General features: G+C 38.0%; 1 protein-coding gene across 7 annotated transcripts; it reads left to right on the top strand.

The window, feature by feature from the left end:
* The first annotated feature begins 865 nt into the window (after positions 1-865).
* Positions 866-24,702, top strand: LOC122820933 (type II inositol 3,4-bisphosphate 4-phosphatase-like). Of its 7 annotated transcripts, none has more exons than XM_044098655.1 (27): positions 866-945; positions 1,781-1,887; positions 3,030-3,092; positions 4,757-4,833; positions 5,328-5,375; positions 5,634-5,734; positions 5,841-5,960; positions 6,843-6,914; positions 11,186-11,265; positions 13,809-13,899; positions 15,118-15,187; positions 15,257-15,404; positions 15,712-15,842; positions 15,921-16,028; positions 16,197-16,305; positions 16,844-17,009; positions 17,078-17,260; positions 17,760-17,904; positions 18,544-18,749; positions 19,381-19,504; positions 20,054-20,180; positions 20,267-20,407; positions 21,198-21,295; positions 21,716-21,813; positions 22,751-22,881; positions 23,320-23,594; positions 24,414-24,524. In XM_044098655.1, exons 4-26 carry the CDS (start codon positions 4,779-4,781, stop codon positions 23,546-23,548), a joined length of 2,781 nt encoding a protein of 926 aa, XP_043954590.1. In that variant the 5' UTR covers positions 866-945; positions 1,781-1,887; positions 3,030-3,092; positions 4,757-4,778; the 3' UTR covers positions 23,549-23,594; positions 24,414-24,524. The 7 variants fall into 7 exon arrangements, with proteins under 7 accessions (XP_043954590.1, XP_043954589.1, XP_043954594.1 ...); XM_044098654.1 differs by having other exon boundaries at positions 4,757-4,872; XM_044098659.1 differs by lacking the exon at positions 23,320-23,594 and having other exon boundaries at positions 4,757-4,872; positions 24,414-24,662.
* The last annotated feature ends 142 nt before the right edge of the window (positions 24,703-24,844 follow it).

Below are 24,844 nucleotides of genomic sequence, written 5' to 3'. Positions count from 1 at the left end.
AGTGGCGAAAAAGCGTCCAACACATCTCCCGGAAGTGTCTTCTGAACGGTTTGTTTGTTGGACGGAGTGTTCGGTTTATTCTCCTGGGTTCACCGGAGGGGCGGTGATGTTCGCAGGTTATAAGCGGTGCGTTTGGTTTTTGTCTTCTTTTTATTCTTCAAAACGCTTCATTTGTCTTTTGTTACAAAGACAAATTAAAAGACAAACTGATATCACCACAAAATTAAACAATAATACACAGAAACAGTAGCAAATGAAATTATTAAACAAAAATAAACTTTAAACTTTGATGCAGCAATGTTATTTCTTCTTACCTTTAATGGAAATCTAAGAAAACAGAAGTTTGCGAGGGATCTGGAGGACCTTGCCAAAAATAAATGTACTTTAGTCCCTGACACAAATTGACAAAAGGTAATATTTTTATCCAGATCCTTAAATATTGATAGTTCTTTGTTACAAGGATAATGTTTTGGAAATTTGATCCCTTATTTTACCTGAATGCTGCATTGTAAAGTGTAATGTATTTTAACAAACATATTAACAAACTGCGCATTCCAGAAGAATTTCATTGGGGTGAGTTATGCAGAATAAGTGAGCAAAAAACAAAACAAAATAAAAACAACAGAAAACCGAAATGTCTGCCCGTCGCCATGTTTGATATAGCTATACAAAGCTATTTAAAAACAAAATATCTTAAAACCAGGCAGTTAATAAAATAAATATCGGTCGATACAAAACCAGTCGATTACTGCCTTCTTTTCCACAGCTTTTGATTTTGAAATCGACAGTTCTGTAATAGCGCGCCATCTTGTGGCTCGAACCCAGAATGCTCAGCCAGGAAATGGCAACTCTCGCGATACTTTCTATTTTTACTACAGTCTCAAGTCCAAACATAAAGATAGCGGATAAATTTGTTTATCATCTTCAAAACGACTTTTAAACCCGGTGAGTAACTGAAATCAGTCTTCATAAGTGTCAGATTGTAACATTTTGAACATTTAACGTCATGCAAAGTGGGTTTTTATCAGGTTTAGGACGGTTCGGGATTAGATTTCCTGGTTTTGACAACAAATTAACTATTAACAGCTGCTGTATCTGTCACGAATAGAGAGTCAGTTTATTACATTTGGCTAAAACATCTGATAGGTTAGTAGGTATAAAACCTTTAAATGTTGATGTGTGCATTAACATTTATAACATAGTAATGCAGGTGTTTCACCTTGGGTTTGTTCTGTGGTATTTCACCTTGGGTTTGTTCTGTGGCAGAAAACTTAGAATTTCGTTTCAAAGTTTAAGTTTATGAAAGTAGTTCAAAGTTTTAGAAAACTTTTTTCAATTTATTTAAATGGGACACAAATATAAAAACAGGTGCATATTTTAAAAATGACTTACCATTGGTTCATTTCAGTTATGGTAGTTATTTTATTATTATTGCAGATATTGTTTAAAAAGTCTCGCAACGTTTTTAATTTACTTATGTTTTTATAGCTTGCAGAAAATTCCTTTTCATCAGATTCCTTTTGTTTGTTCCTTTAGGGAAACTTGTCATTTTCCATCAATATTAAGGAAATATTGACTTAAAAGAAGCTTCTATATTTTTCTGAAGAGTTACTTGTTAGTTTTGTCTTATTTTAACATATTTGCAGTAGAAACTAGACTAAAATTACTTGGTAAAGCTTTCTGTTTTTGCAGGATATGAAAATGAGGAACTTTAGCTGCCATACGTCTCTTTCTCTCTATTTTATGTAAATAAGTGTTTATGCAGATTTCTCCGTTTCAGGCCTGTGATGATGGTGGAGCGGTGAGGAAGATGAGGGGGAACCTTCATCAGCTGATGTTCGGACCCACAGAGGAAACATCTGGAAACATCTGGAAACGCTGCTGCAGGTCGGCCATGAAGGGGAAACACATTCTACTTTATTCTGATCTATTCATCGTTACTCTGTTCATCAAATAGATTCTGTTCTGATGATTTTATTCTCTCATCTGTTTTCTTGTTTATTTTACTCTTTATCTGATTATATTCTTATATATCTAGTCTATTATGACTGAATTTTATTCTGATTCACTCTGTCCTGATGTCTTATAGTCAAATTATTATTTAATTTGCATCTATTGTGTTAGTTTCAGTCCTAATTTAATGTGATTTATTGATTCAAATTGTTATTTTCTATTAAGTTTTGATTTTTGTTATTTCTTTATGACTTTTATTTATTTTAATTTGTGATTTGCTTTAGTTTATTTTTATTTTTGTCTTTATTGAGTCACAAGGAAGCAAATTTTACAAAACATATCCTCACAATTCAATACTTAAGAATTAAATGGCACATCTGTGTAATAAACAATACACAGAGAAAGATTACAATGTTTGAAATATGGATTATAGAATAATGCAAAAAAAAGGAAAAAATAAAAATAAATAAATAAAAACGTAACATTAATATTGTATTTTTTTTATTGTATTTTTTAAAAAATTCTGACTGAATTGCAGTTTTTTTTACGTCTTCCTCTGTTCCTGCTAAAGTCTGACATGTTTCAGTCAAATTTAATAAAAATGGCCAATTTTTAAAAATCTGTAAACACTAAGGAGCAACAAGTATACAAAAAACTATAAATAAAATATTTTATTGACCTTCATTTGCTGGATTAAATCTCCTTCAGGCTCTGATTCTCAGCAGATTGTCCAGATTTACTCCATATTCTCATTTAATGGTAAATAAACTTGTAATCTTTGTTCTAGTCGACACACCAGGAAGTTTTTTCAGTTCTGTTTGTCAGTCAGATTCATAGAATCAAAAGTTTCTGATCGGATGAAGAAAGAAAGGTTTTTATTGTTGCTTTCCTCTTTAATTTCCCTTCTTTACTTTTCCATCTGTTTTCATCTTGTGACTCAGTCCAGCCTAAATTCCTGGAAAATCCCAGCTGTCCAAAATGAGCTGACTTCCTGAATAAAAGACCAGATTAATTCAAACAAAAGCAAAACTCTGAACTCTAATCCAGCTTGATGTTTGTCTCTAAACTTTTTACAGGCTGGAGAGACGGGGGAGAGCTGTAATGTCAGGAAGCTTCCAGAAGATGGCAGAGTTCTGATTGTGAGTAAATAAAACAGAACAAAACTAAACCAGAGGAACCATGTTTACCAGAACCACTGAGCTGGAAGCAGAAACCTGACTGAATAAATCTATTCTATATTTTTTTTCTATCAATTATAAATTAAACATTTTACTAACCCAAAACAGCCTGATGTTCGTATAAATGGTGCATTCTCATTTAAATAAAAAATGATTTATTCTCAGCAACAAGAACAGGAAATGGCTTACACTTTAAAAATACTCACCTTATTTACATGAGTATTTACTGACGTAGTAAAAAAATAAAAATAAAAAGCCCGGTTAATGAAAACAAATACTGTTTACTAAATACTTTCTGTCTTAAAGGGGCAGCATGATGTGTTTTCCAGCCATATAGAGACATTTTATAACAAAGTCAAGTAACTGTGTTGCCTTCAGTTGTTAAAAAATGCTAAATATATCAGATGTGACTTAGAAAAAGTTTAACTTGGGCCTCTGTCTCTTTAAGAATCTCCCGCTCTTTCTGAAGCTCCGCCTTCAGGAAGTTACCCCAACATGGCTCCTCTATTAAAAACCCTTTAGCAACGTTTCTACCAGAGAAGTAAAAACGTCTCTGGAGTTCAGCAGTTCCACCAGGTGTTTGCTAATTGCTGCTGGCTAGTCTGAAGGAGCTGAGTGGGGGAGGAGCTGCGTCTTTTAAGGCGGAGCTACATCCACCCAGGCGTTTTGAACAGCTGAACGGTTGCCATGGAGATTAAAGTATTTCATACAGTCATGAAATCATTCAGTTAGATTCTGTTAACTAAACTAATAAATTTTCTAAGCTTTGGGGAAAATAGCAAAAGCAACATTTCTGATCAAACTGTCAGTTTAGTGAAATTAATCGAAACTCCAAAATTTTATGACAAATTATAAACAACATGATAAATGCTCTGAACTTTCTGGAAAATATTATCTTAAAGTTTTACTATTTTAGTCAGCCTGTTTCCTGCTGATAAAATGTTTACTCTTCACTTTATGATAAGAGAACCGTTTCAGGAACTTTATTTTACACCCAACACACAATTTTAGCACCAAATTTCAACATCTCACTTGAGGGCAACAGTAGCAATACTTTGACATATTTTTACTCAAATGAAAGTAAAAAGCAGCCGTCCAAGAAACTACTAAAGAATAAAAAAGTATTTGGTAAAAAGTTGACTGAAGTCCTGAGTAGCTGATCAAATGATCATTTAATGTTTAAAAAGTTACACCATCAGATAAACAAAGATATAAAGTTAAATGGACATTTTGATATTTTAAGGTCAGAAAGGACAATAATTCATATAAGAAACAAAAAATAACAAAATCAATCAAAAGATAATTTTTTCCAAATCAGTTTCTTTCAATAAAATATTTTATAAAACTTAAACAGAAACTGTGTCTGAGTCTGGTGATGTTTTGGTTAAAACATGTTTGTTTTTCATTCAGTGGGAAGAAAATCCAGAAATTTTACTCAAGTAAGAGAAGAAATACTTCATAATAAAATTACTTAAAGTACAGCGTAGTAGAAATACTCCTAAAAGTTACTCAAGTAAATGTAACTGAGTGACACAATGATTAAAAAAACATCCAAATATTTTAAATAACCTTAACTAAATATAGTCTGAGGCAGATTAAATTACGGTTTTCCTGTCTGATTTCAGGAGCGCTCATCGTTCCGCCATCATGAATTCGTTGAGGCGAGGATTCGTCAACCTGATGGACGGCCGCACGCCGCGCGGTGAGCGGAATAACAACCTGGAAAATCCTGCAACTGATCGTAAGTTTCTGTTCTCACCTCCGTTGTTCAGCATCTGAAATGTTCCCCCGTTTTAGTTTGTAAAACCACAGAGCCCCCTAGTGGCCATAGGGGAATTTGTTTTTTGCATTTCCTTGCTAAAAATGAGCAAATACTCTCTATTCCAGTCTAATTTGTATGCAAACATCTATTTAAAATCGTACGCATACTTTTAAAGAACCTTGTTGACAATATATTTATACATGTTTAACTATTTGGTGCTTAAAACTTGATTGAAAATTAATCTGTTCCTCCGTGTTTGTTTTTGTGAAGCTTAGATGAAAACGGTTGTTTATTAAACATTCAGACTGCAACACAAAAAACATAATCAGAACAGTTAGAAGACTTTATCAAGTACCGGAAAAATACAGAATCAGTGAAGTAAATTAAAGTTTGCTAAGTTTAAACCTGACGTCATGTTGTTCTTTAACCACAAGGTGGCGCCCTGACTGGTGCTAACTCGTCTCAGCAGCTCCTTCATGTTGGTACGTGTTGATTTAAATCAGATCAAGAAACCAACAAACTAACTTTTTCTTTTCATGCTATTAGCTTTTGGCCTCTCGGCCAATTTTATATTTGTCTTATAAGTTTTACTAAACTTAATTTTATATCCATTTTGTAATTTATCGACCTGTGACGTTGTTTGTTGTGAAGCGCTGTTGTCAACTGAGGCTGTTGTAAATGTGCTATATAAAAAAACTCTGACTTAACTTTACTTTTCTTTTCTTAAAAAATAAAAACAGAGTGTCAAGTTGCGGTTGCCGTGGCAACCAGAGTCAAAATACACGTCTCTACAGTCGACCCTTACGACGTCAGGAAGCTCTGCAGCACTCAGATAGTCAAGGTACACACACACACACACACACACGCACACATTCCTGTATGTTTTAGACTTTAAAATAAAATAATAGGAATGTTATTAAAATCTTGTTGGCTTGCCGTATTTTCAGAGGTCAGAGGACGGCAAGTTTCGAGCGTCGGTTTGCTGCAGCATCGACTCCAAGCTGCAGCGTCACAGCAAGATGGAAGTCAGAGTTTACAGAGAGGATGATTTAAGGTCACAGTCCTCAGTAAGTGTGTGTGTGTGTGTGTGTGTGTGTGTTTACTACAGCTGTGTTTGTGTGTATATAAGAGGATTAATAATGAGGACGTGTAAAACCAGCACAAACTGACTTGATTTCTCTCTAAATTAATCTCCAACACACACACACATACAAACACACACACCTACACACACACATTGGATGGATGGATGGATGGATGGATGGATGGATGTGTAAAATGGAGAACAAGCTGAGTTAATTTCCGTTTTTCAGCTTCGTTTCTCCTGCCAGGAGCTTTTCTAAGCTCCAAATATTTTCCCATGATGCACCTGGGGGTGTGTGTGTTTTTTTTCTTTTTTTAATCCCTCTGGCTATGATGAAATGGCAGGAGGAGGAAAAAGTGAGCGAGTGAGGAGGAGAAACATCTGACTTTTCAGCTGAAGTCGTTCCTGTTCTGGTCTGGATTTGTGGAAACTTCTTCTTCTTTGTTTTTAATTTTTGCCGATTCTAATCTGAAGGATTAATCTTTTAACTCCTCCATCGCTCCGCTGCTGTTTGACTTTAACAGTAAAGCTGTCAGTAAACTGATGGTGCAGGTAGGAAACAGAAATCTGAAATGAGCCTCAGCTTTATATTCCTGCTGTGAAGCCGTTTTTATTTGGCATTTAGATCCTAATCTCTTAACCTCAAACTGATATTTTTGAACAGAAACTGAAAATAAACCAACATTATGGATCAAAATTTAGTCAAAAACAAATTGCAGCAGCAGAATAGCTGCTTTCTACTACATGATGTTTAAAATGATGACAAATGTAGATTATTTTTATCTGTTTATTATTCTACATCCAGCAGCTCTAGTTACTCTAGCTCTTTACCTTTAAACTCCCCTAAAAATAAAACGTTCTCAAGATGCAGCGAGCGATGATGGCCTGCGCCGACTGTTTACGTCCTCCAAGAGACGACAGCTCCCCTGCTGGACAGGTAGGGCATTACACGGCGGAAACAAACAACATGGAGGAGAGGAGCTGAAATATCAAAAAACTGAAAAATACCCGACATGTAAAGTTATGAATGCGATTGAATTGGAGCTGAAATGATTAATCGCGATTAATCGTGAATATTTGTGATTGATTGTGATTATTCTCAACTCTGGATGTGTGTGAAAATATTCATCTCAACCCAAATTAATTTGAAATTCATCCCCATATTGAGTGAAAACCTGAGTAGGATTGTGTGAAACTTGAGTTTTAATTGAAGGTGTTGTTTTAAATCGAACTTTAGCCACATTTAGATGAACAAACAGCCATAGAAGAAGTAGGTGACGATGAATGTTTGATGTTTAGATGTGAATTTCTCTCACAGTTTGGTGATAAAATCTCACTGGACGCAGGGAGGAAGTGTGCAGAGGCGTCAGTCTGTAAACCACAAGCAGAGCGCACTTCATCTCCTTCATCTCTGTTTACTCGTTCAGCCAGAAAACACTTTTATTTAGAGTTAGGACGTGTTTTACTGAAGGCCACACAGACTCCAGTTTAGGGTTTGGTTACCATGCCAACCATGGATTGGGACACATCTAACTTTAACGTCACGGATAGTAACTTCCAGTTTGAAGTTTTTTGGTTCAGTAGAAGGAAGGAGATACATTATTTACATGAGCTGATTTAAAGCTTTGGGTCTGATCAGCGTCCAAACGGCGACACATCGAGGTTAAAGGTCACCTGTTATGTTTCCTTTAACGGGTTAGAGCAGGTCTACACAAAACATGTTCACAAAATCATTCTCAGATCACGAGCTTTCAGTCAGGTCAGCTGTTTTAGCGCTTTAAATCCAAATGAGCTGAACACGCCACCATGTGAAAATGGCTGCAACCAGATGTGCAGTTGAGCATCTTTTTGCAAATGTGAGCTAACAGTCGGAAGGATTTTGAAACGGCTCGTTTTCCAGACACCAAAAACATAAACTCAAAGCGCTTGTGCTGTTTTTCACAAGCAGTCGACGCACAAAAAATGTGCAGAAAGTGAATTTTGATTCGTAGATCCTCTTTAACTTTATAGTGGAGATTAGAAAAGTTAAACAAAAAGCATCAGATCCTCACAGATTTAGTGGGAATTGTAACATTACACATGTTTTTATGATTTAATAACAATCCAGATGTTTTCTGCTTCATCTAATTAAACTGGTTGCCTGTTTATTTAAAATCTACTTTTTCCTCTAATCCTGGATGGTTTCCTTTAGGAACCTGTTCAAGACTCAAATCTACTGTTAATATATCATCTTTCTGCCCCAAATCACACCTTTATTTACACATTTACTACCAGTTTTTAACCTTTTATCTAAATATTTTTCAGTCCTTGTCTGCTTGATGCTTCCTGTATTAAATTATTGTGTTAAATCGACTATAAAATTATCCCTTGAGCGTTTTTGATTTATGTTTTCACTGCAAAAACACTAAATTGGACCAACTATTCTCGTCCAGTTTCTAAAGCAAATGTCTTGGTACACTGGAAATTAAATGAAACTACCTGATAAGTGACTTTTTAGCAATAAATAGAAGCTTGTTTTAAGTAAATACTTCCTTAAAATTGATGAACAGGTAGTATATCCATTGGCAGGTTATTTCATTTACAACACAGGAAAAATATCGAATGAATCTGACATTGGAACTAGAACTTATTAATCAATATTAAGGAATTATTTACTCTAAAAAGCTCCTATATTTTACTGAAAAGTTATTTGTAAGTTAATATTTGCTCTAGAAACGAGGTAATGTTTCCTGTTGATCCCATTTATCTGGATTCCCCCTGCAGACGGAGTTTGTTTTGAATGAAGTGTGAAGCGGCGTTTAGCACCCAGCTGTGGCGTCCAGTGTGTGTCGTGTTTCTAGGTTTGATGAGGATTAACGCGTAATCCCGAAAGCCTCTTGTTTGGCCGGGAACTCATTGAGAAACGTTGCCTCTGCGTGTCGTTGCACGTCGGCTTCTGGTTGCATCAACGCCGAGCCGCAGCGAGGAAATGAGGCAACAGTTTGGATTTCTTTAGCATGCAGAAACAGCGCTGCAGGGAATTTTTTTAAGTTTGTAAGACTCTCTGAACGCGTCGGTCAGATCCAGGCTTGTTTTTATACTCATCAGTTAAAAACCTGAAGAGGTGAAAGGAAATTAAACTGCAGCATTCTGACAAACTGGAACATTTTCATGTTTTAGGGAAGAAAATGTTGGAATAAATGAATAAAAAAAACTGAGTCTGAGGAGATTGACTGCAAAATTATAACATTTTACCAAGTATTTTTGTTTAGTTTCTAGTGCCAGTCATTTTAGTTCACCTGAAATAAGATAAAAATAACTTCCAAGTAACTTTGAAGAAAGAAACAGGAGCTTGTTTTTATTAATTCTTTAATATTTATTTAAAATAAACTAGTTTTGTTGGCAGATTTGTTCACTTATGACAATATATATTTAAATATTTTTTCAACTTGTATTTTTTAAGAGTGTTGAGGTTTTTTCAGGGCAGGTGAGAAATATTTGCTCTCCTTTCTTCCTGAACCTTTTTGTTTGGGTTCATATACATTCATTTTTTTGAATCTGCGATCGCTGAAATTCTCTAAAATAATCCATAATTGTGAGTTTATCGCAGATTTTCTGCTAAAATTGATCAAAAACATCTGGTTTAAGTGATGCTAAGTATTGCTAATTTTCTTGGCTGTTTTGTAAACTTTCAGTTTACACCTCTGGTGATGTTTTGATTATTGTCTCATGCTCTTATTTTGAAGTGTCCTGTGTGCTTTCTGGCCGAAGCTCTACCGTGGGCAGTTAGCCAAAATTAGCAGCAGAGCTAACAAAACTCAACAACAATAAAACGAAAAGTCTGAGTGAAAGATTTGTTACAAAGAATCACTTCCTGAATTTAGGTTTGCAGTAACAAGTGTGAACCTGTTGAGGGCGATATAGTATGTAGTGACGCATGGTGGACGTCAGCAGGATTAAATTTAATGCCTTAGCATTAGCTTCCATTAAATACCATGATGCTATAGCACCTTAGCGATATCAGAATTGATGTTTAAGTGATTTAGGATTAGCATAGCTAGCATTTTAGTTCATGGTGCCCATCTCTGCCAAAGATGTTCCCAAACCAAAGTCTTTGAGATTCTCCACTGGGAACCAGCTGGACTTGTTAGTATCACAAGAAAAAGTAGCATGTTGTTAGCTTGTGCTAAACTCAAATGAATGTAAAAACAAATTCAACATGTTTCATCATGTTTTGAGAGCCAAAGTCTTTCCTCTTTAACTCTTCTCCTTCGTGTTTGATAAAGCATCTTAATCTCAGGTTGTAACAACTTTAATAAACCTTTTCTGGGACTTTTCTGTTTCCCTTCACTTCAGTGTTGTGATTTTCTGTCGACTGTGTCGCCTGATTTGAGAGCTTTAATCCCCTGAGCTGCTGATTATCCTCACAGCAGCTCAGTGACTTCAGTTGTGGGGAGTTTGGACTTTGCTCGACTCTTTTTATTAAAGATGGCCGTCGGTTTGTGGTGTGGCTCTGTAAATGGTGCAGATGCACCGTATATAGAGGCTAGAGTCCTCAATAGTAAAAATGCTGAAACCGACTTCATTTAAATGTGTATTATTTTTTTCCTTCAATAATTCTGAGCATTTTTCTCCTTTTTGCTGTTTCGGCCGTTGATCTCTTGCTCAAAGCAAAATAAAAGTGACTTTCTGCTAGAAGATTGTTTTGCTCTTAATGTTTTTGAATAGTGAGCGTTTTGGGATCAACGGTGCGGTTCTGTTGGACATAATCTTCAACAGCGATAGTAACGTCTCATTTTATTTTTTCTGCTTCAAATGATCATCTGGGATTATGTTTTCAATTCTCTATCAGGCGCCCCCTACTGGCCATGTCATTAAAGGCTGAATTAATCAGAAAATAGGCCAAGCTGTCAGTTTCACTTCCAGGAATGCAGCAGGTGAATAAATCCTGATCAGACTGAGCAGCGCAGCCTGAGATCAGCCGATGGTTTTTGGGTCATTGCTGTGATAATAAAGTCGATTCTCTGTAACTCTGAGGTAAATATGGCGTCCAGCAGCCTGGCGACCAAATTATTAATGCTACAGATTTATTTTCCAAAGCCATCATGTCTTCTTTTGACTCTAAAACGAAGAGCAGAGCAGAGATAACCAGTAAACTGATTGTATGTTTGCAACTTTAAGCACATTTTATCATTAATGTTGGGAAACATTTTGTTGTTTTTCTTTCAGAGAAACTGTTTGGGTTTCACGTCGTTCTCCATCAGAGATCTCCTCCGGTCCAAAGAGCCTCGCTGCTCCCTGAAGCTCAGGTAAACTTCACATTTCACCGCTGCGCTGATGTCATGCTGATCCCTTCCACTCTGCAAAAACACATTTTATTTGTTATTTTGTTTATTTATTTTGGATATTCAAAATGTCTTCCAGTTAAATGTTCATTAGAAGTTAAAGTTTTTTGATCTTTGAGAAAGTGTTCTTGCATCATTAACATTATATTAGTTGAAAACAGAAATATTATTGCTTATAGAAGTAACTTCTAGGACAATTAAACTGATAAAAAGCCTAAAATCTTTTCTTTCTGATCGGCTGTGAAACATCCCTGAACTTTCTAAGCTAGCTTAAAGTGAAACCAGAGAACCGGCATTCAGTCTCTGCTCGCACATTTCTCGTGAAAAACGCTTTAGTAGTCAATGAGGTTCTTGAAAAGCCTGTAGATAGGGTTCCAGCTACCTGCCTGCTGATTGGCTGTTGCTGGGATACCTTTACCCAGAAGAGGAAGTGAGATGGTGCAGCGTGTGTCTCCGCCTCCAGACCCAGTAGAGGAAAAAGTCTCTTCCTGTTTTGGCATCAAATCACCTCCAGAGAAGAAGAGAGGAGACTGAACGCTCACACATGCCTCAGTGCAGGTTTGCAGTTTGCTTGTGGTTTTCCTTCGCAGGCTGGTTTTCTCTTTGAGTTTATTTGTTTACAAAGGAGATGATGTCCGTCCACAATCGTTCAGTATGATGTCACTTCCTGCAGGTGACGGTTCAGGTCTGATCTTTCTAACTACTGGATCTTTTTCATTGTAGATTTATTGGCTTTGTGTCGCATGAATATCAGCAAAACATGAAGTAGAGTTAAATAACTGCTAACACTGCCGATACCAGAAGTTCAAATTCATGGTTTTATTCACAATTTGAATTTAAATCAGTCTTCAACTTGAAGTCTGATTTCATTTAAGTTTTAGTCTTCAGTCAACACTAAAACTTGTTCAGCTGGAGTTATTCTGTTTGCAGAAAGCCACACTAATAAGAGCCAGAATATGTCAGAGATTTATTTATTAATCCTTACACACACAGAGGGATTACCCTCTCTTTAAAGAGTTTCTGTTGAGTAAAATTCACTCTGAATGTTTTTATGCTTCCATTTTGGATCCTAGACCTTTTTGGCAATAACTTGATGTTTTTTGGAAAATTATGCGTTTCAAATTGCGCAGTTACCTAGCAACACCAGCCCTGTTACCTAGCAACCTAAGCAGAGCTCCAGCACTTTTGTTCTGCTGGTTTTGTACAATGGTTGCTGGAGAGTACAAGTGTTTTGTTGTTGACTTGCCATACAGAAACCAAAATTCTAAATTCTTGTTGGTTGTGCAGGAGGCTCAACTTATGCTTTTCCAAGATGTATAGTTGAATATTGCAAATCGGTCTCTAGCCATTTTTCATGTGCGAGTGTAAACGTTGAGTTGGGGGTAGGGTGTGTGCTTGCAGCAGATTATTTGGATCTAAAGGGACAAGACACCCTAAGATATCTAAAATAGTCAGACGTGTTCAGACTAAAAACCGCCCAGGAATGATTTTGTGCAGAAGATGTCATGAACATGTTTTGTTTAGGCCATAAGCTTATCCTAACTTGTTCAAGGAAGCATCATTCCTCACCTTTAAGCAATGAGGGGAAGCCCAGATGATGATGTCATGGCTTTAGAAACTTCTGAACTTCTGACAGGTTTAGCAAATGGAAATAAATGAGATATTTCTATTTAACGTAGAATTTATCTTAAAACAAGAAGTTTGGTCTGATTTGACCTCAGACTGTGGGAAAGGTGTATGTAAACTTCTGGTTTCACCCTAGAAAACCATTGATTAGAGATATTAGTATCAAATGTTGCTATAAATCCGTATTTAGCTCTCTTTGCTCGTTCTTTGCTGTCATTGTTTGTTGCTTTCAGCTGTGACCTTTAGAGGTCGACCAATCAGTTGTCCAGAAATCAGTCAGCTGATTATTTCTCTTTATCGACTTCAACTGGAAAACTTGCTGCTTTTTTAAAAAAGTAGATGAAATGTATGAAAACTATTAACTGCACAACATATCTCTAATTTATTGTTACTGTGTTTCTTTGCTGCTTTTACACTTGAATTTCCCTTTTGTGGGACAATAAAGGATATTTTATTCAATTCTATTCTTTGTGTGTTTTTGTGTTTATTTTTATCAATCATATTTTTCTCCTTTTCTGTTTCCTCTTGTTGCTGTGTTCTTTTTTTTAAATATTTTCTTCTTCTGTCTTATTTTATTTAGTTACGATTATTCTAGTTATTTTGTTTCCAAAATTCATCCCACCATCTTTCTGTTTTTTCAACTTATCTTTCAAACAGTTTCTTTTATTTAATTGGGTTAAAGCTGCATTGATAGAAAAAATAAATTAATTTAGACCATTTTTCACACATTGTATATTTCTTGTTGTTTTGTTTCTTGTTGTTTTGTTAACTTTGGTTTTTCAGTGTGACAGGAAGTGGAGGCTTTACTTTTAGAAGTGGGTTTTGTTTTCACCTGCCCGCCTCCTTCAGCTCTGTCTTCTGTCCGTTTGTCTTGGCTGCAGGACGATGGACGGCGTGAACGAGGTCGGGGACGTGACGGTTTCCCGCCTGCAGCTGGAGGAAGAGACGGAGGATAAATGTCCAGAAAACAAGGTGGAGGAAGAGAAATGTTTGTTTCTTCGTTCTCTCAGCAGAGAGGTCTCACTTTGACTCTTTTCTTTGCGGTTTCCTCTCTGGCATGTTTAGACTTCATCTTATGTGTGTCATGGGTCAGATGGAGATTAAAGGTGCAGTGCGTAACTTTTTTATAGAATATGATCTTTGCATATTTGTTAAAATTGTCACCAACTGTGAAAACATTGATCTCCACCTCCTTCCTGAGCTGCTGTTGCTGTCTGAACAAATGCACAAAAATAACCAATCAGAGTCAGGAGGCGGGTCTTAGCGCTGTCAGTCATCCTCATCTACATGTTGCTAAATGTGCAACTAGCAGACAAACAACTTACTGTTACAGGAAATCTTTATATATGTTGTCATCAGTGGCCAAGTTAAGAAGATTGTGATTGACAGCGCTAAGCCCCGCCTCCTGGCTCTGATTGGTTGTTTCTAGTTAGCGCTGTGAGAAGGCAGAGGAGCTAAATTGTTTTTACAAATGATCTGTTTCATACCATAATCTCACGACAAAGAGGCAGTTTCAACAAATATGTAAAAAATGTTTTTTACTTTCATACTGCAGCTTTAAAGAAAACCAATCAGGTAAAATTCATATTTTGTACATTTTTTTCTTCCATTTGGGTTTCTACTGATCCTAAAAGGAGTCCAAGCCCTTTAAAAAAACATCCAGACATTTTTTTGGTGAAAAGTTTTTTGGTGTCTGGAAAATGACCCATTCCAAAAACCTCCTGCTTATATTGCACAGGTACTGTGCTGTTACCTAGCAACCCTGGCAGAGTTCTGCCCGTCACCTAGCAACCAAAGTGGAGCTCCAGCACATTTGGTCAGCTGCACAATGGCTGCTGGAAAAGACAAGTGTTTAGTTGTTGACTTCCCATCCAGAAACCACTTGCTGCATTCTTGTTGTTTGTGCAGGAGACTCCACTTCTGCTTTTCGAAGATGCACGATTGTATAATTGCGCATCTGTTTAACCTGTGAGTGTAAACATTGAGTTGGGGGAGGGGGGCGCAACCAGCAGCAGATTATTTTAATTTAAAGTGACAAAGGCCCTAAAACATTAAAATCTCATTATCTCAGAATAATTTTGTATTAGAAATGTAATGAACAGGTTTTGTTTAGGCCACAGTTCTAGAAGAAGAGTGTTTTTTGTCCATTTTACCTCCACTCAGGCCTGATCATCTCCTTTCTCCCTCCAGAGCGCCGTGTTGTGTGACGCGCTGCACGGCTCCGTCCAGGACAAAGAAAACAGTCCGATGATGCGAGCAGGTGAGACTCCGGCCGGCAGCCATGTTTCTGCCCGATCCTCCGTCCTCCAACAGGTGTGTGTCTGTGCAGCGTTGTGCTCCCAGGTGTGTAAGCTGTACCGGTTTCAGACGGAGGATCACAGGTGGCTGCTGGTCCGGGAGCAGATGTCAGAGACGCCGCTGTCCTTCTCCTTACCCAAACAGCTGCTGAGCGCGCTCATCAGGGAGCACACTGACAGGTACACGAAGGGTTAAAGACATAAAATAACAGCTCAGTTAAATATAAATAAAGTTATTTATTTTTTTAGGGTTGGTTTAGTTTTAATTAGTTCCAGTTTAGTTTTAGTCTTTTTTAGTTACATACACTGCAGAAACACAAAATCTGAGGTTTTTCTTTTACTTTCCAGTTAAAATATTTTATTACAGATTAAAACAGACGAACTTTTAACCCGACATATCGGAGTTTGTTTTCAGTCAATAATTATTGAATATTGACTGATCGATCTCGTTAAGTTTCAGTCGGCTGAGTTTGATTTTGTTGCTCAGGGTTGTGGAGGTCAAGGCGCTCGGTGACCTTTCACCTCACTGGGACGGCCTCCGCCACGACGCCGTCGCCCACTCCCTCCAGCTGATCGGCTGCTACCAGCAAACGCAGGCGGAGCTGCACCGCCTCTCCAGTGAGATCAGAGTGACATCATCATCGATGACTCAGTCCAGCCTTCCTCACCTCACGCTCCCTCCTCTTCCTCTTCCAGCGGCGTCCTGCTTCAAGGCGAGCAGCAGCAAATCGGACCGACACCTGCAGTTCATCCCCACCAACCTGCACAGCCAGAGGATGGAGGTGACCGGCCCCGACAGCTCAGGTACCGCACAGCGCCCCCTACAGGTGTTTCCTCTTCCTGTTTCCTCCAGATGTTTCCTCCAGATGTTTTCCTCTCTTCCTGTTTCCTCCAGATGTTTTTCTCTCTTTCTGTTTCCTCCAGATGTTTTTCTCTCTTCCTGTTTCCTCCAGATGTTTTCTTCTCTTCCAGGTGTTTGGTACGAGGTCGTCACGTTCGGTGCGCCGGCCGATCACCACCAGGCCTTCAAACATGGAGGACTGAAGCGGCTGCTCATCAAGCACACAGACCACACACACAGGTGACCCTTGACCTCAGATTCAAAGCTAATAATAATTCTAATAATTTTATGTTTTTGCAGTGTTGGAGATTCCATCAGTGTAAATATCACAGCAGCTGCTTTAGTTTCAAAGAAAATGATGATGAAACATAAAATAATTATAATAATTTGGATTTTTTTGTCCCTTGCCAGAATATTTTCTATTCTAAATATAATAATAATTTCTGAAAATTGATTAAAAGATTAAAGTTTTAGTTCCACTGACTGAAGTAAAAACAATCTGACTCTGGGAGAAGAACGTTTTCATCAATTTTACCAATTTTTTAGCTGCTATTTCTTGCAGAAACATTAATTCTCTGTTAGTTGTCTTAATTTAAGTATACTAAGAAATTTTCAATAGAAATACTTTGTAAAATTTATATTTTTAGCAGCTGAAGTGTTTGCTTTATTTTGATACCAACATAATAGAGAAACCTTAAAGACAAGCTGAATTATTTTTGTGTAAACCTCATAGTTCAGTTTGTGATGGAGTTGTTTCTCACCGTTCCTTCGCCTTCAGCTCGCCGCCGTTTTCCCGTGACGAGTCGTGCAGAGCGAAGCGGCTGCTGGCCGCCGCGGCCCAGCTGCAGCCTCTGATCTTCGGCCTGGCGGAGCAGCTCTTATGCGTCTCCATGGAGGTCGACCCGAACCGCCTGCAGGACGTCCTGGACGACCTCAGGGAGCAGGTGAGAGAAACACACACACAGCTAACAGGAAGGCAGATGAATCTGACTCGCTGCCTCCCTCCCTGCAGACGTCGCTGTTCATTCAGGCGCTGAACGACGATCTGGTGAAAGTCGCCCTGCAGGACATGAACAATCAGGCCTGCAGCAGCAGCCACCTGCACAGCAACGGGTTGCTATGTGAGGTATCCCCCGGCGACCAGGAGGGGGCGCCGCGGCCGCAGGACGACGCACAGAACAGAGTGGAGGAGTGGGCAAGTTGGAGGACAGGGGACATGGTTGCCAGGTCTGACAGTTTCCAGCAAAAACACAACACAAAACAAAACATCCAATGAAAGTAATGAAACTAATATAACACTAGATAGAGTCATGTATGAACGAATGAAGGAATTAACAATAGAAGAATGAACAAATGAGCAAAAGATTGAAGGAACAGCAAACAAGCAAACAAATGAAGAAAGAATAAAAGAAGGAATGAATAATGTAGCATTTTATTAAAGTTTGATGCTTTTCTGCTGCACAAACCAACTGCAGCATTTCAATCTGTGTTTCTGTTTTGAAAGAATTTTACTCTGAACACTTTTGAAAAACCAGCCAAATTTTATCAAAAGCATCCCAGATTTTAGCAACCTATTAAAATCTGACTTTTTTCCAAACCAAAGTTCAAAAGCAGCGGAAACTTTCCCAACCTGGCAACCCGGTGTGTGGTCCTTTCTGCGGCCATCGGTTGTGTAAACGTGTCTGTTTGTGTAGGACAGAACGTGGGCGAACGTCGGTAAGAGTCTGGACTGCATCACGGCTATGGTGGAGCGGCTGCAGGAGCAACAGTGCCACCTGCAGGAGCAACCGTCGCCGGAGCAACAGGAGTCCACAGGGGAGACAAAGTCCCAACTCACAGGTGGGACAGAAAGAGACAAACGTCCCAGTTTGTCCTTCAGTCATTTTAGCTCAATAAGTCCTTTAACTTCTCATTGCTTGACAAAATAAAAGCATGATTTAAAAAACAGAGTCATTTTTGGGGCCATTTATGGTGATTGTTTTTGTAAATCATAATTTCTATCAGTTTAGTTATTTTTTTAAGCAGTTGAAATCTATTTAAACTGGTTTAGAACCAAAATCTATAATTATTTTTATTCATTTGGAATTATTTTGATTACTTTGGTAACTTTTCTACCTAACATTAATTTAAAGAGATGAAGAAAACAATGGGGGCATAGTGGAGATATTTTTATTTTTGTTTGTTAAATGTCCAGTGTGACGTTATTATGTATTTTTTTATTTTGTTTATTTGATTCTTTTATAGCTTAAAATAACAATTTTGAATGAAAAATCTTGTATGACCTTCACCTTCTCACTAAAGTTAATTCACTATAAAATAAACAACTAATAAAGAAATAACTTAAGTTTACATGTGAGTTGTAAGAAATTCTAAATTTTTATTTTGTTTTTTTATTTTTTATATTTTGTTTCTGGAGTTTAGAAATAATAAATTAAAAACAAAATGTTCAGAGGAAGTTTCTCTCCTCTCTTCCTGCAGCCTCTCCTTCCTCCTTCTCCTCCTCCTCCTCCTGGCAGGAGCAGCTGCTCCCCCTGGTGGTGACTCTTAGAGACTGCGTGCGGGAGGCGGTAACCACGGCCCGAGCTGCCATGACCTTTGTTGTCCTGCAGAGGGCGGTGGCTGCGACTGTCGCTCAGGGTCCAACGCAGATCGTCCAGCGGCGCCACGCTGTCTTCAGCCAGGGGGTGAGAAAGAAACTCGGGTCCTGTCCGCCATTTTATCCTGAAGACATTTTGTCGTTGGTGTCTTAAATCAGAAACAATCGGTTTTTAAACCAACTTCCAGTTTAAAAATGTTGGTTTTATGTTTCCATGGTGACATATTTCATACGATGACATCACAGTTCCATCTTTCTCTTCATTCGCCTCCCTCTCATAAATAACAAACTTGGTGGCGTTGGGTGTTCTTTGTGTTGTTCTCTGGCTGTTACAGCGCCACCGACTGGCCCGGCAGACCAACTGCAGCATTTCAATCTGTGGTTCTGAGATTCTGTTGAACATTTTTTCTTAATCGTTTACAAAACAAATCCGAGATCATCTCCGTGTGTAGAGGGCCTCTGTTTCCTTAAAATACTTTCTTTATTTTATTTAATATTTTTGTTTAATTAAAACATTGTAGATAATCTATAAATATTTATAGAAAAGCAGCAAAAAGTGATTTTAAAATAGCAACAGAATCAGGCACATTTTATGTTTTTAAATAGCTTTAATATTGGATTATGGTCAGATTTATCACCATATCCTTCAGATTCTTGTTCCATATGAATAAAAACGTAACTTCCTGTTTTATTGTAAGGTTTGTCTGTTTGTCTCCCAGCTCTCAGCGATTGTTTGTGGATTTATGCTGAAACTGTTTGGAGGTTTGGAGGATCCAGAGTTTCTGCAGCAGCTTCTCTCTGTGGGGATCCTGGCCCAGTTTGAAGGCCTGCTCAGCACCTACGGTACGACGACGACCCCAACTTTTTTATTTAACAGGATAAAAAATCCTCTGCGAGAAAGACAGGGGCAGCAACAAATAAAACAAAAAACCCAAATAATTCTGAACATTCAGAAAATATTTCTCTCTCTTGTTTGTTCTTCAGTGCTTGAAAACCTTGAAAATATTTGAATTTCATTCAATTTTGGTTTAGTTTCTAGTGCAAATATCTTACAACATCTAGAATAAGACAAACTAACTTATAAGTAACTTTTCAGGAACTATATGAGCTTGTTTTAGTAAATAACTCCTTAAAATTGTAGAAAAAGTTTGATTTCTATTGGCAAATTATGTCACTTATAAAGAAATAATCTGCTGGAGGAGCTAATTATTTTTAATCAATATTAAGGAATTATTGATTTAAAACAAGTTCTTATAATTTAGTTTTGTCTTATTTTAAATGTATTATTTTCCTTTGAAATAAGACTAAAATTAATCAAGGTTTTTGCTGGTAAATGTGGGAAACTTTCCTTAAATGCTGTAATCTGAGTTTGTGACTCGTTTGTGTCTCCAGGTGAGGAGGTGGGGATGCTGGAGGACATGGAGGTGGGCGTGGCCGACCTGAGCAGCCTGGCGTTCGCCATCACCGAGGCCAAATCCGAGCGACCCGACGACCTGCAGCCGACGCTCACCGGAGCATGGTGAGCACTCTGACACACACACACACACACACACACACACACAGAGAGAGAGCAGCCTCATCTCGGGTCATTTCTCCTCCATCCAGGGGCCGTTTTGTGGTCGAGGTGCCGCTTCCCTCTGAAAGCTTCAGGTTGCTCCCTGAGGAGCTGAAGGCCGGCCGTTTGATCCGAGTCGAGCCGGTTCTGTTCAACATCGGGATCAACCAGCACCAGAGTCTGGCTGAGAGGTACAAACACAACAACATCAACATCTAGGAGTTAAAATCACCTCATTTTTTCATCCATCGTGTTTTTTTTATTATTGAATTTTTGGTTAAAAGATGTTTGTTTTTGGTTCAGTGACCTTAGAAAATCCAGATATTTTACTCAAGTTTGAGAAGAAATACTTCCTGATAAAATTACTCAAGTAAAACCAAAAAGTACAGCGTAGAAAAAATACTCCTAAAAGTAAAGTTACTGAAGTAAATGTAATTAAGTAAATGTAACCCGACTTTGATTACAGCCATTATTTGACAATTTTTGAGTGCTTTCCTCACCTCTGTAATATTAAGATAAATATCCGTGATATTTACTGTAGTACTTACCGCTAAATTAGCCTAGCTAATGTAGCTTCTCTCTGCTAGCTAAGACAGACGTGTATGCTACATGTTTGTTGCTACATGTAGTAACTCTTGCCAGTCACCAGAACCTCGTTGTTCAGACGTTCTTTAAAAAGCCGTTTAAATAAATGGATCTCAGTGAAGCTCCTCCATGATGTTCACATTCGTAATAAACTTTATCGTCTTATCAGATCGGAGACATATTTTCCTTCTCCGTCTCATACGGGTCGGTCCTGACAGCAGCCATTTTGTTCTTGCTTCCTTCTCGTGCACATTGATCCAAAGTTTCCACATATTTTCTCTGTGTTGGTTTCGTAGCCATGGGGTCGCTAAACGCTGCGCTGGCCTACCAAGATGGCGCGGATCACTTCCTGTTCAGATGTGTGGGAACTGTAGAGTTATTTTCTGTTGTTTTCAGGTTTGGAGACAGTTCTCTTCAGGAAAGAGTGAATCAGCAGAGCTGTGAGCGTCTCAGAGTTTATTGCAACAAGCTGAGAGAAAAACTTCCTAACATGGGTGAGACTGAGGTTTTTGTTTTTATTTGAATTTCTTTGTAGAGCTTCAAAATAAAATCTCTGAATTATTTTAATCCCAATTTTTTTTCCCTTAGTAATTTTGAAATTACAGAAAATATCTTTAAAAAAAATTTTTTCATTTCAATTATCGTTTATTTGAATTGACCGGATTTCAAAGTAGAAGCTGTAAAACAAGATGGCCGCCCTGGGCCAATGAATGCGTTGGTGAAAAAAAAATCCAGATTTTCCAAGAATGTTATCTCTGAAACCAAAAGTTTGGTTAATTGATAGAATCGATTTTTTTCCCCAGCCTTATTTCTTTATTATCCCTGAATAGAAATGAGGTAATAATAATAATAATGATATTAATATTTTAGAGGTAAATTGCTCCTGAACTGAAGCAGCTCTTTCTCTCCCTCAGCTGGTATCCAGTCACTATTAGACCTGCTGTCGTCTCTTGATCGCAATATAGAGTCAAAGAAGAGGAAAAACGTGGAGGTTTTGTGGCTCGCAGCTTCAGTAAGTCGCTCTGCTCTTCAGGTCGACTCAGTTTCCATCAGGACTGAAAGCTTAGGGATCTCAGCAGCTGAAATAAACACAGAAATAAATGTTTATAACGTTAAAACCAGAAAATAAATCTCTTTCAACCCAGAAATATTCTTACCATGTTCAAAAGCTAATCGCTAAAATGAAGTTGTTTTTTCACCATTTCTATGCAGGTAAATCTCATAAAAACACCGCGGCTCAACTATAGTTTAATGTTTTACATTTTTACTCAAAAGCAGAGATTTAATCACTTAATAAAACCAGGAATTTTAAAAAATCAGCTGGTAGACTGTGTGGATGAAATCACAAGGAGAACTTTTGGGATTTAGTTTTTGTTGTTTGGAAGCAACAACTTATTTTTTCAGTGCCAGTTTAAAGTAGAAGAAAAGTGTCTGAGTAACACTGGAGCTACTGAGCTTGAATATCAGAAAACATCAACATCACCTGCATGGAGGTGGGAAAAGTTTGGCCCGTTTTGTAAATATAAATAGTGAAAAGTGTTGAAAAGTGGCACTGATACTGAGCCCTGAGGGACACCATTTGTGACGTTTTAAAAAACAAAATAACATTCTGAAATTTAATCAAAATATTAATAAGCTAAAGTAATTTATTTTATCTTTTAATTTATTTTAAAAGTTTGTTTTATTTGTTACTTTTTATGCTGCTCCATTTTTGTTTACATTTTGTGAAAAAGTAAGTTGTACTTTTCAGGTGTTTATGTTGTTTCCTTCAGTGGTTCTTGGTGCAGCGCCCCCACAGGTGAGGAGGGGAACAGGTTTTTAAAGTAGTTTGGTTTGTTTGACTTGGTGCAGTGAGAAATTAAAAACAGCAGCTGAAAGTGTAAAAATGTTCCACCTTTGGTCCCCAGATGCAGCCCAAAGATAATTTCCTCCATGTTTTTCGTGTGCAGGTATGTCGTAAAGTAAACGGCGTGCGGCTGACGAGCTGTAAGAGTGCGAAGGATCGCACGGCGATGTCTGTGACGCTGGAGCAGTGTACGATCCTCAGAGAGCAACACGCACTCAGCCAGCAGCACTTCAGGTCTGCTCTGGACAACATGAGGAGGTGTGTGTGTGTGTGTGTGTGTGTGTGTGTCTTCTTCTTCTGAGGGTGTGTTCACTCCAGCCCTGTTGAGCTCAGTGTTTTCTCCAGAGGTCTCTGTGTCGTTTCCTTCAGAGGTTCTTGGTGCAGCGCCCCCACAGGCGAGGAGGGAAACATGTTTTTCAATTAGTTTGGTTTGTTTGACTCAGTTCGGTGTGAAGGCGAACCGCAGCAGCTGAAAATGTAACAGATGTTGGTATTTTTGTTTCTAATGAACCAATTTTGCTGGATTATCATGTGTGAAAACATCCCCAGTTTCTGCATCTTCATTTCTCATTTTACCTTCGTTTCCAGTTCTTTCTTTCTTTTAATTTCCTTCCTTCTTTCTGTTTTTCTCTCTTCCGCTCCCTCTTGCGTCTCACCTGCTGCCCCCTGCAGGTCTCGTCTGTCCTGGGGGCAGATGCTGGGCTGCTATGCCCACTCTGGGTTCTCTGTCTCTGGGTTCGACCCGGCAGATTGTCCCTCCGGCCTCCAGAGCCCCTGGATTCGGATGTGTTTTCACTCCAGAAGACACTTTTACCCAGTGGCCTTCCTGCTGGTGACCTCTCACCTCCTGGTTCTCTGGCTCATATTCAGCTTGGTGATCCTGCTGGCTAAATACCAGTAAACAAGACTGGGAGCACTGGGAAGCAGGGGTTATGATGTTCTCCCAGGTTTGTCCACAAAAGGAGAGCATAAACTTATTGATTTATTAATGGTTGAAAAAGACGATCTGTGTGTTTTAGAAGTTAGCTTCAACTTATTACCATCCTGATGATTTACAGTCAAAAATGTTTGAGTTTTTGTTCAATAGTTTACTGATTTTTCAGTTTAATCTGAGATTTATTTGTTTAGATTTAGCTGCTGACTTGTCTGAAAATTTTCCGACGTTTCCTAATCTCTGCTTTTTAATTTATTCACTCTTGGTTATTTACTTTCTGACAGCTTCGTTTGGTTTTTGATGCTTTTTATGTTGAGTTTTGCTGCCACCAAGTGGCCAAAAACTAAATTTTACCAAATATTTTTCATCCAGTTTCTAGAGCAAATATGTCACTACACTTAAAAAAGAGAAGAATTACTTATAAGTAATATATATGAGCTTGTTTTAAGTCAATAATATTGTAGAAAAAGTACTTGTTCCATCAGCAGATAACAAAACATTTTTACCATATTATAAGTGAAATAATCTGCCAGTGGATCTAGTTATTTTTAATCAATATTGATGAATTATTGTCTTTAAACAAGCTCCTATATGTTTTTAAGTTACTTATAATCTTAGTTTTGTTTTATTTTAAATGCACTAGAACAAAAACACTTGGTAACATTTTGTGTGTTTTATTGTGACCTGCAGACTGTTTGCACAGGTAGCCTGTTTTTGTAGGACTGTAGATCTAGTCAAAGTAAAATCTTATCTCCACCAGAGGAGGATGTGTTTTCATACAGGATGTTGCTGATCTGTGTTTCTGTGTTTTTGTTTCTCTGTATGTGTGCAGAGACGGTTGCAGGACGGAGAACGTCCAGAAGAACATCGGCACCAGGAAGTTCGCCTTCAGCAGCGTTCAGCTCCTCACGTTCCCCAAACTCTACAGACCTCCAGACGGCAGCTACGGATAAAAACTTCCTGTTTATTTTCTTATTTATGCCCAGAGATAGTTTATTTTTCCATGTGAAGTGTGTGTGTTTGCCTGTTAATGTTTGCAGATTGTATTTCAGTGTGAATGAGAACCATGTTGGCTGTTGACTGTTTACAAACGTTTCTGCAATAAAAGACTGAACTGTTGAGTCTCTGATTCCAAACGGTTATTCTGACAGTAAATCCACTGAAAGGCCTAAAATTCACTGCTGGGTTGGAGATGTTATGCATTTATATAATCGATTTCTTCAACTCTGGTCTTAGAGTGAGAAATTATTTGAAATAATCTCA

The sequence above is a fragment of the Gambusia affinis genome, linkage group LG18, assembly GCF_019740435.1.
Source record: "Gambusia affinis linkage group LG18, SWU_Gaff_1.0, whole genome shotgun sequence".
NCBI lineage: Eukaryota > Metazoa > Chordata > Actinopteri > Cyprinodontiformes > Poeciliidae > Gambusia > Gambusia affinis.
Note: the sequence above shows the minus strand (reverse complement) of the source record. Positions and strands in the feature narration are given on the sequence as shown.

What these genes read in the sequence shown, in the direction of transcription:
- LOC122820933 (XM_044098654.1), top strand. Translation starts at nt 4,779, where the DNA reads ATGAATTCGTTGAGGCGAGGATTCGTCAACCTGATGGACGGCCGCACG. An exon ending in GCAGCACTCAGATAGTCAAG is followed by an intron (nt 5,735 to 5,840) that starts GTACACACACAC and finishes CCGTATTTTCAG; the next exon opens with AGGTCAGAGGACGGCAAGTT. An exon ending in CACACAGACCACACACACAG is followed by an intron (nt 16,306 to 16,843) that starts GTGACCCTTGAC and finishes CTTCGCCTTCAG; the next exon opens with CTCGCCGCCGTTTTCCCGTG.